Below are 18,596 nucleotides of genomic sequence, written 5' to 3'. Positions count from 1 at the left end.
ACGGTTTGAGAAGCTACTCATAAGCGGGCTACCCAGTTGGGACACAGAAGAAGCAGTTGATGAGTCTCTGCAGAGTGATACCTCCCGTATGTACCAGCTAGACAAGAAATCAGATTTGCCAAATACTAAGTTAGATAAAATTCTCTAATCCTAGCTAAATTGCTGCAAATGGTCACAAGTTCAACAAAATATCCTATGACATACATGAGAAAATCTAACATCACTGTGTTGTACAAGATTTAAAAGTTTGAGTGCATCTAGGTAATTTACTAGACTGAGTATTCAGAAAACCACGTATTTTATGAACACTAGGATAATCAATGAAATTGCTGAAAAAGTAGAAGTATTAAACATTGTAAAGTTATATGATCATATGGATCCACAAACTATTTAATATTAAATGTAAAAAAGATAGAATCAAAACCTGACAGAGCCCGTGAGCCAGCTTTGTGACAGTACAATGGCACGTGCCTGAGAAATGAGGTTTAGAGAGCCTCACTTCCTGGACTGGGAACAGTCAAATATGTTATGGAGCTGGCACACTTGTATTCTCAAAAGAGAATGAAAGCTATCTACTTAATGTATGCCTCTGGGCAGACCCCTGAGGGAGCAGCTTTAAAGCTTGTCTACACAGAGAGGTTAGTACACAGCAAGCTAAGGTGTGAATTTACAGCACACTAGCTAGTCTACATTAACTTACTCAGCACTTTACTATGCAGTAAGTGTCCACCTAGGGAATTAGTGTGTAGTAGTTAATGTGCTGTAAATTCACACCCTAACTTGCTGTGCACTAACTTCCCTTGTACACAAGCCCTTACTGTCTACCTCAGAGACTAGGTCTACTAGTGACCATGGTCTAGGAGAAAAGGATTATGTAAGTTTGTACAGTCTAGTGTAGTAGTGGGCAACCTGCAGCCCATGGGCTGCACATGGCCTATCAGGGTAATCTGCTGGTAGCCTGCAAGACAGTTTGTGTACACTGACCGTCCACAGGCATGGCCACGGTTCACTGTTCCCGGCTAATGGGAGCTGCAGGAAGCAGCGGGCTGTACGTCCCTGAGGTCCGCGCCGCTTCCCGCAGCACCCGTTGGCTGGGAATAGCGAACCTGTGGACGGTCCATGCCTGTGGATGGTCAATGTAAACAAACTGTCTCGCAGGCTGCCAGCATATTACCCTAATGGGCCATGTGTGGCCCATTGGCCGCAGGTTGCCCACCACTGGTCTAGTGCCTCTAGACCAGTGGGTCTCAACCTATTTACCATTGTGGGCCACATATGCGACCCACAATGTGTTATGTGGGCCGCATCCAATACTACCTGTATGGCCCTGAGGATGTCACATGGGCTGCAGCTCTGTGCTGATTGGGCAGCAGGTTGAGAACCACTGCTCTAGACTGTAAGCTCTCATGGACAGGGATCTGCTATTAGCACAGTTTACTTAGTGGACAGCATAGTCTACAATAACTGCATAAAACAAATGATCATGTATTCATGGGCATATGAATGTTGTAAGGTTCTCTGCACAACTCCTCTGAAACCATGTCCCTGACATACTATGGATTCATTTTGGGAAAATCTCCCATCTCTAGATGATTTTATTTATTTATTTATTTTAAAGAATCAACCACATAAAATTCAAGTATTGAGTACTGAGACATCTGATGTCCCAAAATCCTACTGGTGACACATTGTGTCTCTTGAACAAAGCTCAGACATTGAGTCTTCTTCAGATATTGCTAAACTAGTATTTTTAGTCCTGCTCATAGGCACCAACTCTGTGGATGCTGCAGGGCTGGAGCACCCATAGGGAAAAATTAGTGGGTGCTCCAGGTGCAGCCAAGCTCCCCCTGCCCCCACCCCCTCCTCCTCCCCTGAGTGCACTGTGTCCCCGCTTCTGCCCCCCTCCCAGTGCTTCCCAGCCACCGCCTAACAGCTGTTTGGCGGCACTTAGGACTTTCTGGGAGGGAGGGGGAGGAGGCAGTAAAGAGGCAGGGCGGGCACTTGGGGGGAAGGGAGTGGAATTGGAGCAGGGCGAGAGGGGGTCGGTGGGGGGGATCGAGCACCGATGGGGCAGAGGAGAAGTTGGCGCCGAGGATCCTGCTGATATGGAAGCAATTTCTATCTACACTAGAAAGAAAATTGAAGGATTCAAGCCTTCTCCACTTCTCCTATCCCACCTTTTAAAAAATATATTTTGTATAGATTGTACTTAAAATTTCTAATATCATACTCTGTAAAAACAATTAAATGTTTGGTGTAATCAATATATCTTTGGTACCTCTTTGGTACACAAATTGTGTGATTGATAGTATTGTTATAAATTTTCGCACTTTTAATTAAGGAATATTTAATACAGAAAGTGGTTTTGTGCCCAACACACAGTTCACAAAAAAGAACTCCTTAAAGTCTTTGCATTGATGTGTCCCATGTACCTGCTATGAAGAACAAATGCATGCTGGAAATCTACTCTTGGCACAAAATGCGGTCCACTTGAACCTATTTTTCCATTTCAAATGGAAGTGAGATTAGGAAATTTTACTGCAATGCTAAATTCCCAGTTTCCTTTAATTTAACACCTCTTTAGACAAATACGACTTTTCTTTCACATACTGTAACTGTAGTGACACAATGTTGATTTAGCAGCATCAATGACTCAGGTCACATTTTAAAAAGTTTCTCAATAATGACATCTATTTCAAGAATTCAGTCTTGTATGAGCATTTCAAATACCAAAAACTTGGTCTTTAGAATGGGTTCATTTTCACCGATCATCTAGTAACAATACAAGGTTTTAAGGTGCTCCAGCAATTTCCTGCAATCAAATTTTATTCATTACAAATAATTTTACCAATGGGAATTCATATTTTCTTCTAAAATTGAAGGATTTTTAATGCATACTTTTAAAAGCCTGAGAAAAACTATTTAAAAAAATTTAATTCCATGAAATTAGTAAATGTGGAAAGATCATTCAGTGAATATAATAGAAACTGGTAGAAACAATGAAGTTATTGTATTAGTAAAAACGTAGTGTTAGCGACCTGTGGTTTGTAATCTTCGGTTACCTTGGTACCCAGATGACTTGTCAGTCTTCGAGGAACGGAATAGGTACTCATAACACTGGCTGTTTCATGGTCCATTCGAGCAGTTGAACCCTACAAGTTTAAAGAACAATTAGGTAGCATCCAAAAGTCTTTTACTGAAGGGCCAACTGTTGACTATTTTAGTTTCAGCATTTGACCATTTAGTCATGTTTGCAACCATAATTTGTCACCCTGTGTTTTAGTAATATATATCTGCAATACAATTTGGAAATTACTTAAATAAAATTCACAAAGATGGCTTATTACTCATTAGTCCCTTAATTCTCTCTCAAAGCAGTTCTATATTCCTACAAAATTAGTTCTAATTATTGAGTGAGTTTTAAAATAACTACTTTTATTAGGAGAAAGGAGAACTGAAACAAACAACAACAACGACAAGCAGCAGTAGATAAAAGCAAGAACAAGGGACAACAAACCAGACTCTGCTTTTAGGTCATTTTATACAGAACAAGTAGGAATTCTGCATCAGTGATATTACAGATCCGGACCCTGCTTCTCACAACCCCACAGTCGAAAAACTCAACCACTTCAGAATACAACTAGTCATTCAAAAACTGACAAAGAAAGAGATTCTGTGGGTCAAAAAGAAAAGCTGCTAGACAGTGTCACTAACAAGCCAAATCTGTGGATGATACAGTTCTGGTCTGTCGAGCGAAAAGAGGTTAATTGTGTTTTTTAACCTTTTTATTTACTGGAGACCCTCTAGAAAAAAATTGTGAATGGGTACCCCCTTAGTCTATATCTTGACACAGTTGTCACCATTACTTTTTTTGTCCCCTTTGTCTCTTTCCTGTTCTTTATTCTTCTCTTTTCTCCTCCTTGTCCTATCTTTTTATTATGTACATTTTTTTCTTTTTTGGCTTTCTGTGTATAATTTTTAAAAGTTCATTCTAGTTGTTTGCTTCTGATCCCTGATAGCTCCCTTCTCATTCACTTAATGGAAGGTTACATGATGTTTGGGGCATCAAAGAGTAGCTCTATTGAGTTGGACTACATGTTATCTCACGACTGAGCCGAGTGCCACAGCAGCAGAGAATTTTAGCTGAGTTGGTTCATGGGCCTGCAGCCCTCTACTACGTGAGCTTTTCCCATAGTAGCTATCTACAAAAGAGCAAAGGCAGGAGACTTCCAAGGAGCTTCCCATCCTTTCACCTGTAGCTCTGGTAACACATTACTAATGGGACATAGTAAGGGGATGACGCATCCAAAATTATGCAGCGTCTCCATTCAGGCCAGCAGCAAAAACCAAAAACTTCTAGTTCTTCCAAAAGTTAAAAGATTAAATTCTCACATGCTTTTCTAGGCCTCTAGAAACCTCCCCCAGTAGTTTTAGTGCTCCTTCTCCCTAAGGCAGAAATGCTTTTCTTGCAATTCATCAAAGGAACTCTTATACTGACCGCAAGAGTCACAGCAGAGAGACGTTAGACACTCTTGCTCCTCTGCGGCTGAATATTCTGCCTCTGCAGAAATCTCAGATCTCTGCTAGCCTGGAAGTCAGGAGGTAGAGATCTTGGATAGTTATTGCAATTTGCTTCTGTATCACCAGAAAAAATGTTAACATAACCAGTCAGCATCAGATGTCATTAATAAGATCAAAGGACAATAATCACAATTTTATAGTTTTAAGATAGGGCTATTTTTAGTGGCGTTTTAAAATTATGGCTATTCATATAGATACAGATATTCCACAGTGAATATTAACTTTACAACTGAATTTTTACTGAAACTACTACTAAATAATTATTTTTGAAAAACTGGTATTTAAAACTAGAATAAGGAACTGAAAATCTTAAACCCAAACCCCACCACTAGGCTAAACGTTTAATAGAACTATAGCAAATCAAATTCAAGTTTTTTATACTCTTAGAGGGCCTCTTTAGCCTTTCTGTTCTCGTGTGGTTCCCCTCCTTCTCAGCAAACAAGAGAGAGTGGCTAAAGAGAATCTGTTTAATAGAAGAGAGAGATATCAAAGATATGCATACTTGTACAGTAGGTACTGTGATAGAGACTTAGGCTTTGTCTGCACTAGCATTTTTGTCGGTAAAACTTTTGTCACCCAGGGGTGTGAAAAAAAAACACTTCTGACTGACATAACTTTCACCAACAAAAGCGCTAGTGTAGACAGAGCTATGTCAACGGGAGATGCTCTCCCACCAACATAGCTACTGCTGCTCATTGGTGTGGTTTAATTATGCTGGTGGGAGAGCTCTCTCCCATCAGCATAGAGCGGCCCCATGGGAGACCTTACAGTGGCACAGCTGCAGTAGTATATCTAAGGTCTGTAGTGTAGACATAGCCTTACACCAAAACCACACCAGTATACTGCCCATCTAACTAATTCTACCCTTTAGTCATCTAAAAATTAAACTAGACTCAATTGGCTGTTATAATAATTAAGATTTATAGGTACATAAGAATGACCATACTGGGTCAGACCAAAGGTCCAACAAGCCCAGTATCCTGTCCTCTGACTGTGGCCAATGGCAGGTGCCCCAAAGGGAATGAACAGACAGGTTATCATCAAGTGATCCATGCCTTGTCACCCAATTCCAGCTTCTGGCAAACAGAGGCTAGGGACACCATCACCGCCCATCCTGGCTAATAGCCATTGATGGATGTATCTTCCACGAATCTATCTAGCTCCCTTTTGAACCCCGTTATAGTACTGGCCTTCACAACACCCTCTGGCAAGGAGTTCCAGAGGTTGACAGTGCGTTGCATGAAAAAATACTTGCTTGTGTTTGTTTTAAACCTGCTACCTATTAATTTCATTTGGTGGCCCCTAATTCTTGTATTATGAGAAGGAGTAAACAACACTTCCTTATTTACTTTCTCTATACCATTCATGATTTTATAGACCTCTATCATATCCCCCCTTAGTTGCCTCTTTTCCAAGCTGAAAAGTCCCAGTCTTATTAATCTCTCCTCATACGGAAGCCGCTCTATACCCCTAATCATTTCTGTTGCCCTTTTCTGAACCTTTGCCAATTCCAATACATATTTTTTTGAGATGGGTCGACCACATCTGCACACAGTATTCAAGGTGTGGGCTTACCATGGATTTATATAGAGGCAATATGATATTTTTTGTCTTATTATCTATCCCTTTCTTGATTATTCCCAACATTCTGTTTGCTTTTTTGACTGCCGCTGCACATTGAGTGGATGATTTCAGAGAACTATCCACAATGACTCCAAGATCTCTTTCTTGAGTGGTAACAGCTAATTTAGGTCCCATCATTGTATATATATATATATAGTTAGGATTTTGTTTTCCAATGTGCATTACTTTGCATTGATCAACATTAAATTTCATCTGCCATTTTGTTGCTCAGTCACCAAGTTTTGTGAGATCCTTTTGTAGCTCTTCACAGTCTGCCTGGGACTTAACTATCTTGAGTAGTTTTGTATCATCTGCAAATTTTGCCCCCTCACTGTTTACCCCTTTTTCTAGATTGTTTATGAATAAGGATTGGGCCCAGTACAGATCCCTGGGGGACACCACTATTTACCTCTCTCCATTCTGAAAACTTGTAATTTATTCCTACCCTTTGTTTCCTATCTTTTAGCCAGTTACCAATCTATGAGAGAACCTTCCCTCTTATCCCACGACTGCTTATTTTGCTTAAGAGCCTTTGGTGAGGGACCTTGTCAAAGGCTTTCTGAAAATCTAAATACACTATATCCACTGGATCACCTTTGTCTGCATGCTTGTTGACTCCCTCAAAGAATTCTAGTAGATTGGTGAGGCATGATTTCCCTTTACAAAAACCATGTTGACTATTTCCCAACAAATTATGTTCATTTATGTGTCTGACAATTTTGTTCTTTATGATAGTTTCAACCAATTTGCCTGGTACTGAAATGAGGCTTACTGGCCTGTAGTTGCCAGGGTCACCTCTGGAGCCCTTTTTAAAAATTGGCATCACATTAGCTATCCTCCAGTCATTTGGTACAGAAGCTGATTTAAATGATAGGTTACAGATGACAGTTAGTAGTCCTGCAATTTCACATTTGAGTTCCTTCAGAACTCTTGGGTGAATACCATCAGGTCCTGGAGACTTATTACTGTTTAGTTTATCAATTTGTTCCAAAACCTCCTCTAATGACATCTCAATTTGGGACAGTTCCTCAGATCTGTCACCCAAAAAGAATGGCTCAGGTTTGGGAATCTCCCTCACATCCTTAACAGTGAAGACCGATCCAAAGAATTCATTTAGTTTCTCCACAATGGCCTTATTGTCTTTGAGTGTTCTTTAGCATCCCGATCGTCCAGTGGCCCCACTGGTTGTTTAGCAGGCTTTCTGCTTCTGACGTATTTAAAAAAAATTTTGCTATTACTTTTGGAGTCTTTGGCTAGCTGTTCTTCAAATTCTTTTTTGGTCTTTCTAATTATATTTTTACACTTCATTTGCCAGAGTTTATGCTCTTTTCTATTTTCCTCATTAGGATTTATCTTCCACTTTTTAAAGGATGCCTTTTTGCCTCTCACTCCTTCTTTTACTTTGTTGTTTAACCACAGTAGCTCTTTTTTGTTTCTCTTACTATGTTTTTTAAATTGGGGTATTCATTTAGGTCAGGGGTCTCAAACACGCAGCCCAAGGAGTTATTTCCTTCGGCCCGCCATAGCTCTCCTCACCCCCTCCCCCACCCGCTTCCACCTCCCCCCCCGAGCGTGCCACATCCCCGCTCCTCCGCCTACCTCCCAGCGCTTCCTGCCACCAAACAGCCGTTTAGTGGTGCTTAGGACTTTCCAGGAGGGAAGGAGGAGGAGTGGGGACGTGGCACACTCAGGGGAGGAGGTGAAGAAGAGGCAGGGCCAGGGCGTGGATTTGGGGAAGGGGCTGGAATAGGGGCAGGGAAGGGGCGGAGTTGGGGTGGGGACTTTGGGGAAGGGGTAGAGTAGGGGCAGGGGTGGGGGCAGAGAGGCGGGGCTTTTGTATCTTTGTATGAAAAGGCGTCAGTGATGCAGCCCTCAGGCCAATGTACTAGTCCTCATGTGGCCCTCGTGGTGTTTTGAGTTTGAGATCCCTGATTTAAATTGAGCCTCTATTATGGTGTCTTTAAAAAGTTTCCACGCAGCTTGCAGGGATTTTACTTTTGGTACTGTACCTTTTAATTTCTGTTTCACTAACCTCCTCATTTTTGTGTAGTTCCCCTTGAAGGAACTTGAAGGGCCTTAACTTTAAAAAAAAACCAAAAAAACCTAACTGTGGTGGAATCATAGATGCAAATCCTACAAGAAACATGTTATTTGTTTTTATTTTATTGTTTAATTTGCAGATTAAGTCACATTTAAAAGCCTGCACAAGAGTAATTTTAAAATGTTTTAATTGTAGGTTTTTGCTTTTTTTAAAATATACTAGTTTTAAAAGATAATTCAAATTAGAAACAGAGATTAAGAGGTTCTTCAGTATGATCTTAGGCCAAAATTTTCTAATATAGGTGACTAAAGTTAATTACCTAAATTCTTATTTGTGCACCAAAGATTTTCACAGATCCTGAGCACCCAACACTCCACTGGCATTACAGGGAGCTATGGTGCTCAGTTTCTCTGAATATCTGACCACTAGCTAGGTGACCCTATCCTGCAACTGATTGTCCAAAAAATAAAAATGAATGTATAAAATTATTAGCATTATTTTAAAAATAAATTATTTTCAAAGTATTTTATTCACTCAAGGTCATTTTTTCCAAACAAAACATTTTCTAAGACCTAATTAACAGCTGTTTTAAATGAAACCACAATTTCCTTGAAGTGCTTTATAAATGGTCAATACAGTGTAAGAAAAACAATTTAGTATTTCTACCATTTATGGACGAACAGAAAGAAAATGTTCACAACACAATTTTGAAAAACAATTAGACAATGAAAATAGTAATAATACTTAGAACTTAACACTTTCCATTCAAGAATCTCAAAGTGCTTCACAAATATTAATGAATTAAGTCCTACAATATACTTGTGAGGCAGGAAAGTATCATTCTCATTTTAAAAACAGGGAAATCAAACACTGATCAGGTAGTACGTACTGGAGCCAAGAATAGACTCTTGACTCCTAATCCTGTGTTTTAACAAGACCAGCCCTGCCTATGGTATACAATTTGTTTGTGAATAAAAACAGTTCTACAGTACAATGGAATAAAGTGAAGTAACGTACTGAATAGCAGAATTAACTACTGCTCAGTTTGTAAATTCCATCAAACCCTACTTTTGGTCACATAATCTCATTGTAAAATTTGTCGCAAATTTAGATTTTACATAAACTAAGTCACAAAAAGTCATTCTGATTCTAGAATAAGTGTTCACATGAGGAATTACACTGGCATAACTATAGCAGTTTAAATTAACACCTTTCCTTATACAAGTATAATTTTTCCATATAGACAAGCCCTTATTTCCCTGAGAGAAATTAAAAAATTAAAGAAAGTTTGTAAACAGTGAAAGTATAGTAGACTTCTACAATTCTTTCAATTTTAACAATCTAAGGTATAATTATTAATACTGTTTTTATCTTGACAGCATCTCTTTCCGCTCAACTTGATTTCAAGTTGTGATCTAAGGGTTACACACGCAGTGTATTTTTTTTATTCAAAATGTGCCAAAAATGTTACACTATTGATTAATTGTAATATGTGCATTCTACCCAAAAAGGTAAAAAAGTGGCAAGTTGGAAACATTAGATATTAAAGCCCGTTATGGGGCAGACAAAAATAGCACACATTTTTCCATTCTGTCCTAACAATTATATCAACCCTGACCTGGACAGGCTATTTTCTTCAGAGCTTAGAGGTAGTTAACATGATAACAGAGTCTTTTGGCTCCTTCTACTTTGCCAAGAGGCCCAAATCAAACCCAATTATCTTTATTACTGGTGCACTAAAGACTGAACTGAAATCACTACTACCAAAAATAGGTAGTAACTGATTTGACAAACTGGCAAGAGACCAAAGTTGATAACTTACATGCTTCTTGGGTAGACTCTTTTCTCTCCCCAATTCTCATGTGCTCTCCCTCCACCCACCTTGCTTCAATCCCATTCTTGTGTAGCATCCTTCCCTGCAATTTCCCCTTTTATACTCCTTCCTTTTAATATTATATTCTTTCATGCCCTTGTTGTTGTTTCATCTGTGCTTTATTTTTCTTCCTTTATATTGTTTTCCTGTATTTTGATGCAGTTTACTAATAAAGCAGTGAAATTCTTTAAAATCCTACAGACAGCTTGCAAAAAAATCAAGATTTTAGTAAAGTTCATTTTGCTGTCAGCACAGTACTGCAGAGCAGAGGAGGTACAGAAGAGAACATGACTGAGTCCTGAAAAATACTGTCCACAATGGGCAAATCTTCAATTCAGATTGCTTGTCTTACTGCTTACTGTTAGCTAGCCCCAAACAATTAGGTTGATTTTTTTTTTTTTTTTGCACTCTGTTTAATCCTCATTGCTCAAGGGTACATGGTGGATTGATCTGGGTTCCCAGAAATAAAACACTAGTGGCCAATCCATTAAGCCTCCTTTCCCTGCCCTTGCACTAAAAGTAAATAATCCCCTTACGTCTCATAGCGGCACAAATTCAGATCCCACAGCCATAATATTTTCGTCCTGTAGCTTGATATTAACTCCAAACTGCTCAAATTCTATGCCCCCCAAAAAGAGAGCTACTCCTTAACTGATATGATTCTTTCTGGGTACAAGACAGGCACCCCTTTCTTCCTCCTCCAAAAAAATCTCTCTTGTCCAAAATAACTTCCCATTCACACAAGAAAGAACATGTGGCCACAATGCATGAATTATTTAAACACATTATGCTTTCAGCCCAAAAGCATCACTGAACTATTTTTTTCTCCTTTAGAATAATGCTGTCATCAGGATTAGAATAGGGGCCTCAGGCAACTGCTCAGATGTAGCAAAGAGAATTGGGTTCCAAACTGTGATGAAATACATCTTAATAGAAAAATTAGGGACTGTGCTTAGTGTTTAATCTAATGAAATATTTGAGCCATACCACAGACATAATCCTTCCCACAAATCATTGTGTACACGATACTTTAAAAGGGATTGAAATAATTCCACAAACAAAAAGTAAAAAACAGAAAAATCTTACATATGAATTGCACTGTCATATTATTGTTTGAGGTTATGAGAACCTGCATTACTAAAATGAAAGGCTGAGCAATACTTGTAGATAATGAAGCAAGTGGTATTATAGCACAGTAAAATAAATCAAAATATAAAATTATTAAGTCAAAGAAAACTATCTTACTCTTGATGAATATTAAAGAAATCTGCATTTAAAGAATTAGTGTAGTCCTAAATTTCACCCAGTAATATATTTAAGTATTAAAGGAATAGCAATGACAAATATGAAATGAGCATGTACATAACCCTTCAGCACACATGCAGATTACCTCTGATGAGATTTTTAGTTCCAGAGGTTTATGTAATGCATTTAACTAAGAAACAGGAATTATTTGTAATTACAATAATATTTGTAATTATTTGTAATGAGAAACTGGTCACTTAATTTTTTAAATAGTGGTGTTTTCAGTGATCATTTCTGAACTGAAATTTTTGAGTAAATTCCATCATTAAATCATAACAAACACAAATAGTTACAAATAGGAAAAAATCATTTTTTCTACGAAACTATTGGCTTATCCCTGCTTAAATATATCCGTGTTAACCATTTTAAGCAAAAGAAAATAGAGTCTTGTGTTATGGAATATTTAAATTCTATCTCATTAAAATATCCTTTGTAACCGCTTTGACAGCTTTCTTCCCTCCCAACAGAAATAAAGAAAAATGTCAGCCTTTTCAGAATTAATACATCTGAAGAAATCCATTGAAGCACAATTACATACAGCAGAATTTCCAGATCACACCCATAAGAGTGACATTTTTTATATTTAAAAATGTTACCAATAAATATTTACTTTACCTGACCATTACCAGTAGTTGCCATGCTGATTTCTGCTGCTCCTTGACCTTCATTCTGCCTCTCTGCTTCATGTGAGCCTGAATCATGCTTGCTTTGAGGTGCCCTCTGTTAATGCAAGAGTTTACGGCATTACATATAGAAATGGAGTACACTTTATCAGTCAAAGCTTTCTAAGCTGTGAATGCATCTATGTCGTAGCTTCACAAAGCCATTGAACTGTGCTTTGTATTTCATAACCTCTAGCCTCAATAATTAGCAACTGAGACTGACTGTCTTAGCAAAATTGTAAGATGAAAGCGAAGCATGTCCTCTGAGGATTATAGCCCTGTAAGACAAAGGATTTGCTGTGAGACACAGAAACACCATCCTCCACCAGCTGTGCTCACATCACTATCAGAAATAGAACAGAACTGGAGCAAACAACTGTCTCCTCTGCACTGTCACACAATCTATGCATTTACTGGAGACTAAGGCTAGTACAGTTAAATTATTACTTAAACTTCACAACCAAATACAAACACTTTCTGGGTGGACAGAATGATACACATATGGTGTATCTATACCATAATAAAGGAATCCACATTTTATTGTTAATGTGAGAAACACAAGTGTATCCATCTTAATGTGAACAAAGCTTTAACTATATGGTCATACCAAACCTAATCTTTGTATACTGAAATAAATACAAATGATGTAGAAAACCTGGTGAAAACAGACGCTTCAGTTCTTTATGGAAGTAAAATCTTCCTCTGTTTAACTGAATGAAAACTAAATTTTTGTCACTACCACTACCCCCTTCTGTTGGAGCTTCTCCTTGAGTCATTACGCAAAGTAAAACTATTTCCCCTTGTTTATTCCGCCCCCGCCCCACTATTCCTCGGACTTTCTTGTTAACTGCTGGAAATGGCCCACCTCGATTATCACTACAAAAGGTTTTCTCCCCCCGCCCCCCCCACTCTCCTGCTGGTAATAGCTCATCTTAAGTGATCACTCTCCTTACAGTGTGCATGATAAACACTAATTTTTTCATGTTCTGTGTGTTTATAAATCTCCTCACTGTATTTTCCACTGAACGCATCCGATGAAGTGAGCTGTAGCTCACGAAAGCTTATGCTCAAATAAATTGGTTAGTCTCTAAGGTGCCACAAGTACTCCTTTTCTTTTTGCGAATACAGACTAACACGGCTGCTACTCTGAAACCTATGATTGCTTAGTTATTATTGATCTTCCCACTGTGGATTCACTCTCTTATGGCATGCCTTTTTGGTAGCAGACCCTTTACATTTGGGAAGGAGAAGCTGCTAAAGCCCAAAAGTGGCCATTTTACATGTGACTATTGCAGGCTGCACCTGGGTTAATATCAGCATTACCAACCCCAAACAGTGAAAAAACAGAAATCACAAGTCAACCTCCAAAAATCATGATTAAAATAAAAGATTAAATCATTTTTAATCTTTTTGATTCCTGAACTTCCCCTGCCCACCAGTATGTTTGTGAGACAATCACAACATTGTTGAGTCTTTCCAGTTTATAGCAAGTAAGGCGATTCTGGCTCCCAGTACAAGAGCTCTGGTTAGAGGATTCAACTGAGACTGGGGCCCTGTTGGGCTAGGCACTGTACAAACACAAAGTAAGAAATAGCTCCTGCCCTGAAGAGTTTACAAACTAGACCAAAGCATGGTGATGAGTTTAACATGTGGGAGCTGCAACTGGGACTCAACTATCCATTAGATGGGAACACCTTTTAATCTCTGCTGAACAGGGCAAGATTTAGACAGATGACCTAGAGGCGAAAACCTTTATTGCTCATTAGCTATGCCCTGAGACAGTTGGTGAGAATAAGCCTTGCTTTCTGGAAAGATAAATTTATTAAATCAAGTTCTGACTTTTCTGGAACTTACCCAGGCCCCCTAGGTCTTCCACACTTTGAACACATGGCAAAATTTCATACATTTGCTCCGTATCTCAACCACATTCTCAGTCTGCTACACCTTGTTCTTAAAGGAACAGCTCGCATTAACCAAAAACACACACAAAATGCAACAGTAAAACAAATATTAACGAAACATCCAAATTCACTTCTAAACATGTTCTACAACATCTCCTTCCAGATGATGTCATGATATCCTCTCACACTGAGGATACCCCTGCAGAGGAGGGGACCCCAGTTATTAGGAAGAAACAAGTGATAGTAATGGGGGATTTGATTATTAGAAATATTGTGATGACCAAAATCGCACAGTGAACTGTCTGCCAGTTATGAAGGTTGTGGACCTCTTGAGACATCTAGATAGATTTATGTGCAATGCTCAGGAGCAGCCAGTGGTCATGTAGATACCAATGACACAGGGGGGGTAAGAGAGAGGTCCTTGAGGCCAATTTTAGGCTGCTAGGTAAGAGATTAAAGTCCAGGAAATCCATGGTAGCATTCTCTGAAATCCTTCCAGTTCTATGCACACAGCTAGATAAATAGGCAGAACTGCAGGATTTCAATGAGTGGATGAGACGATGGTGTTGTGAAGAGGGATTTAGGTTTATTAGGAAAGGGGGAAACTTTTGGGAAAGGAGGAGCCTGGAAGAATGGGCTCCACCTAGGCCAAAACAGAAACGGAATGCTGGTATGTAAAATTAAAAAGGTCATAGAGAAGTTTATAAACTAAGGGCTGGGGGAAAGCTGACAGGTGCAGAGGAGCACACAGTTTGGACAGACACATCCCTCAGGGCAGAATGCAGGGATAACATTTCTAGACACCAATAATGACTGCTTCTTGGAGCAGCTAGTCCTAGAACCTACAAGGGGAGGCAATTCTTGATTTATCCTAAGTGTTGCACAGGATCTGGTCCAAGAGGTGAATATAGCTGAACCGCTTGGTAATAGCCATAATGTAATTAAGTTTCACATTCTTGTAGGGGGCAATATACCAAAGAAACCCACCACAACAGCAATTAACATCAAAAAGAGGAACTACACAAAAATGAGGAAACCAGTTAAATGGAAATTAAAAGGAACAGTCAGAAGGATGAAATGCCTACAAATTGCTTCAAGACGATTTAAAAACACCATAACAGAAGCTCAGATTAAATGTATACACAACAAAACAAACAGTAAGAGAATCTAAATAGCAGAGTAAGAGGTGGTTAGAAGCAGAAAGACACCCTTTAAAAACTAAGCCAAATCCTACTGAGGAAAAAAAAAAAGCAACACAGACTCTGGCAAGTCATGTATAATTAGGCAGGCCAAAAGAGAATTCAAAAAGCAACTTGCAAAAGAGACAAACTAACAGCAAATACTTTTTAAAATACATGAAAAACAGGAAGCCTGCCAAAAAGGCAGTAGGGCCCCTGGATGATCAAGGTGCTAAAGGAGCTAACTTTAAAAAATTAAGGGAATTAGTTAGAAAAGTGGACTGGATTGAAGAACTCAAGGATCTGAATGTGGAGGAGGCTTGGAATTACTTTAAGTCAAAGTTGCAGACACTATCTGAAGCCTAGATCCCAAGCAAGAGGGAAAAATTCATAGGGTAGGGTTGCAAGGTGGATGAAGATGAGCAAGCATCTCAAACAGGTGATTAAGAGAAAGCAGAACGCCTACAAGGAATGGAAGATGGCAGGGATCAGCAGGGAAAGCTACCTCTTGGAGGTCAGAAAGAGAAAGTGAGAACTGCCAAAAGCTAACCAGAGTTGAAGCTTGCAAAGGGAATTAAAACCAGTAGTAAAAGGTTTTATAGTAGGGCTATCAAGTGATTAAAAAAAAATTAATTGTGATTAATCACACTGTTAAATAAGCTTAAAATCAAAAAGGAAGCTTACAAAAAGTGGAAATTTGGACAGAAGATTAGGGAGGAGTATAAAAATATTACTAGAGCATGCAGGGATGTAATCTGGAAGGCCAAGGCACAACTGGAGTTGCAGCTAGCAAGGGATGTGAAGGGTAACAAGAAGGGTTTCTACAGATATGTTAGCAACAAGAAGGTGGTCAGGGAAAGTGTGGAACCCTTACTGAATGGGGGAGGCAACATAGTGACAGATGATGTGGAAAAAGTTGAAGTACTCAATGCTTTTTTTGCCTCAGTCTTCACAGACAAGGGCAGCTCCCAGACAGCTGTACTGGGTAACACAGCATGGGGAGTAGGTGAGCAGCCCTCAGTGGTGAAAGAACAGGTTAAGGACTATTTAGAAAAGTTGGACATGTACAAATCCATGGGTCCAGATCTAATACATCCAAGGTGCTGAGGGAGTTGGCTGATGTGATTGCAGAGCCATTAGCCATTATCTTTGAAAATTCGTGGCAATCGGGGGAGGTCCCGGACGACTGGAAAAAGGCAAATATAGTGCCCATATTTTAAAAAGGGAAGAAAGAGAACTCGGGGAACTACAGACTGGTCAGCCTCACTTCAGTCCCCGGCAAAATCATGGAGCAGGTCCTCAAGGAATCCATTTTGAAGCACTTGGAGGAAAGGAAGGTGATCAGGAACAGTCAGCATGGATTCACCAAGGGCAAGTCATGCCTGACCAACCTGATTGCATTCTATGATGAGATAACTGGCTCTGTGGATATAGGGGAAGCCATGGATGTGATATATCTTGACTTTAGCAAAGCTTTGATACGGTCTCCCACAGTATTCTTACCAGCAAGTTAAAAAAAGTATGGATTGGATGAATGGACTTTAAGGTGGATAGAAAGCTGGCTAGATTGTCAGGCTCAATGGGTACTGATCAACAGCTTGATGTCTAGTTGGCAGCTGGTATCAAGCGGAGTGCACCAGGGGTCAGTCCAGGGGCAGGTTTTGTTCAATATCTTTATTAATGATCTGGATGATGGGATGAATTGCATCTTCAGCAAGTTCGCAGATGACACTTAGCTGGGGGGAGAGGTAGATATGCTGGAGGGTAGGGATAGGATACAGAGGGCCCTAGACAAATTGGAGGATTGGGCCAAAAGAAATCTGATGAGGTTCAACAAAGACAAGTGCAGAGTTCTGCACTTAGGAAGGAAGAATCCCATGCACTGCTACAGGCTGGGGACCGACTGGCTAAGCAGCTGTTCTGCAGAAAAGGACCTGGGGATTACAGTGGACATGAAGCTGGGTAGGAGTCAGCAGTGTACCCTTGTTGCTAAGAAAGCCAATTGGCATATTGGTCTGTATTAGCAGGAGCATTCCCAGCAGATCGAGGGAAGTGATTATTCCCATCTATCCGGCACTAGTAAGCCCTCACCTGGAGTAGTGTGTTCAGTTTTGCTCCCCCCACTACAGAAGGGATGTGGACAAATTGGACAGAATCCAGCGGAGGGCAATGAAAATGATTAGGGGGCTGGGACACATGACTTACGAGCAGAGGCTGATTTAGCTTATTTAGTCTGCAGAAGAGAAAGGGGGGATGGGGGAATTTGATAGCAGCCTTCAATTACCTGAAGTGAGGTTCCAAAGAGGATGGAGCTAGGCTGTTCTCAGTGGTGGCAGATGACAGAACAAGAAATGGTCTCAAGTTGCAGTTGTGGAGGTCTAGGCTGGATATTAGGAAACACTATTTCACTAGGAGAGTGGTGAAGCACTGGAATGGGTTACCTAGGGAGGTGCTGGAATCTTCATCCTTAGAGGTTTTTAAGGCCTGGCTTGACAAAGCCTTGGCTGGGATGATTTACTTGGGTCCTGCTTTGAGCAGGGGATTGGACTAGATGACCTCCTCAGGTCTCTTCCAACCCTAATATTCTATGATTCTATGAATAGAATACTATTTTTATAAATATTTTTGGATGTTTTCCACATTTTCAAATATATTGAATTCAATTACAACTCAGAATACAAAGTGTGCAGTGCTTACTTTACATTTATTATTATAAATATTTGCACTGTAAAAATTAAAAATAACATTTTTCAATTCATTTAATACAAGTATTGTAGTGCAATCTCTTTATCACAAAAGTTAAACTTTTCAAATGTAGAATTATGTACAAAAAATAACTGCATTCAAAAATAAAATAATGTAAAACTTGAGAGCCTACAAGTCCACTCAGTCCTACTTCTTGTTCAGCCAATCGCTCAAAAAACCCAAGTTTGGTCACAATTTGCAGGAGATAATGCTGCCCGCTTCTTGTTTACAAGGTCACCTGACAGCAAGAACAGGCGTTCACATGCCACTGTTGTAGCCATCATTGCAAGATATTTATGTGGCAAATGCGCTAAAGATTCATGTGTCCCTCCATACTTCAACCAGCATTCCAGAGGACATGTGTCCATGCCAGGGGCAGGCAAAAGTTTTGGCCTGAGGGCCACATCTGGGGATGGAAATTGTATGGCGGGCCATGAATGCTCATGAATTTGAGGGTTGGAGTATGGGAGAGGGTGAGGGCTCCAGCTAGGGGTGTGGGCTCTGGAATGGGGCCAGAAATGAGGAGTTCATCATTTGGAAGGGGGTTCCAGGCTGGGGCATGGGGTTAGGGTGCTGGGTGGGGGAAGAGTAAGGGCTCTGGCTAGGGTTGCAGGCTCTCGGGTGGGGCTGAGGGGTTGCGGGTGCAGGAGGATGCTCCGGGCTGGGTCCAAGGGGTTTGGAGGGAGG

At 39.9% G+C, this 18,596-nt stretch overlaps 1 protein-coding gene across 9 annotated transcripts in view; it reads right to left on the bottom strand.

Moving 5' to 3' along the window:
* The window catches only part of APC (APC regulator of Wnt signaling pathway), a 189,215-nt gene that overhangs the window by 32,486 nt on the left and 138,133 nt on the right, over positions 1 to 18,596 (bottom strand). For 7 of the 9 annotated variants that reach the window (XM_073344697.2, XM_073344696.2, XM_073344698.2 and 4 more), the window contains 2 exons: positions 12,039 to 12,143; positions 3,039 to 3,152 (listed from right to left, as the gene is read on the bottom strand). In XM_073344697.2, the coding sequence (XP_073200798.1) occupies positions 3,039 to 3,152; positions 12,039 to 12,143 (219 nt within the window). Of the gene's footprint in view, positions 1 to 3,038; positions 3,153 to 4,498; positions 4,849 to 12,038; positions 12,144 to 18,596 lie in introns of those variants that run through there. The other 2 variants (XM_073344701.2, XM_073344703.2) reach the window with 2 other exon arrangements.

This window comes from Lepidochelys kempii, chromosome 5, assembly GCF_965140285.1.
Source record: "Lepidochelys kempii isolate rLepKem1 chromosome 5, rLepKem1.hap1, whole genome shotgun sequence".
Lineage (NCBI taxonomy): Eukaryota > Metazoa > Chordata > Testudines > Cheloniidae > Lepidochelys > Lepidochelys kempii.
This window is presented reverse-complemented; position numbering and strand designations above follow the sequence as displayed.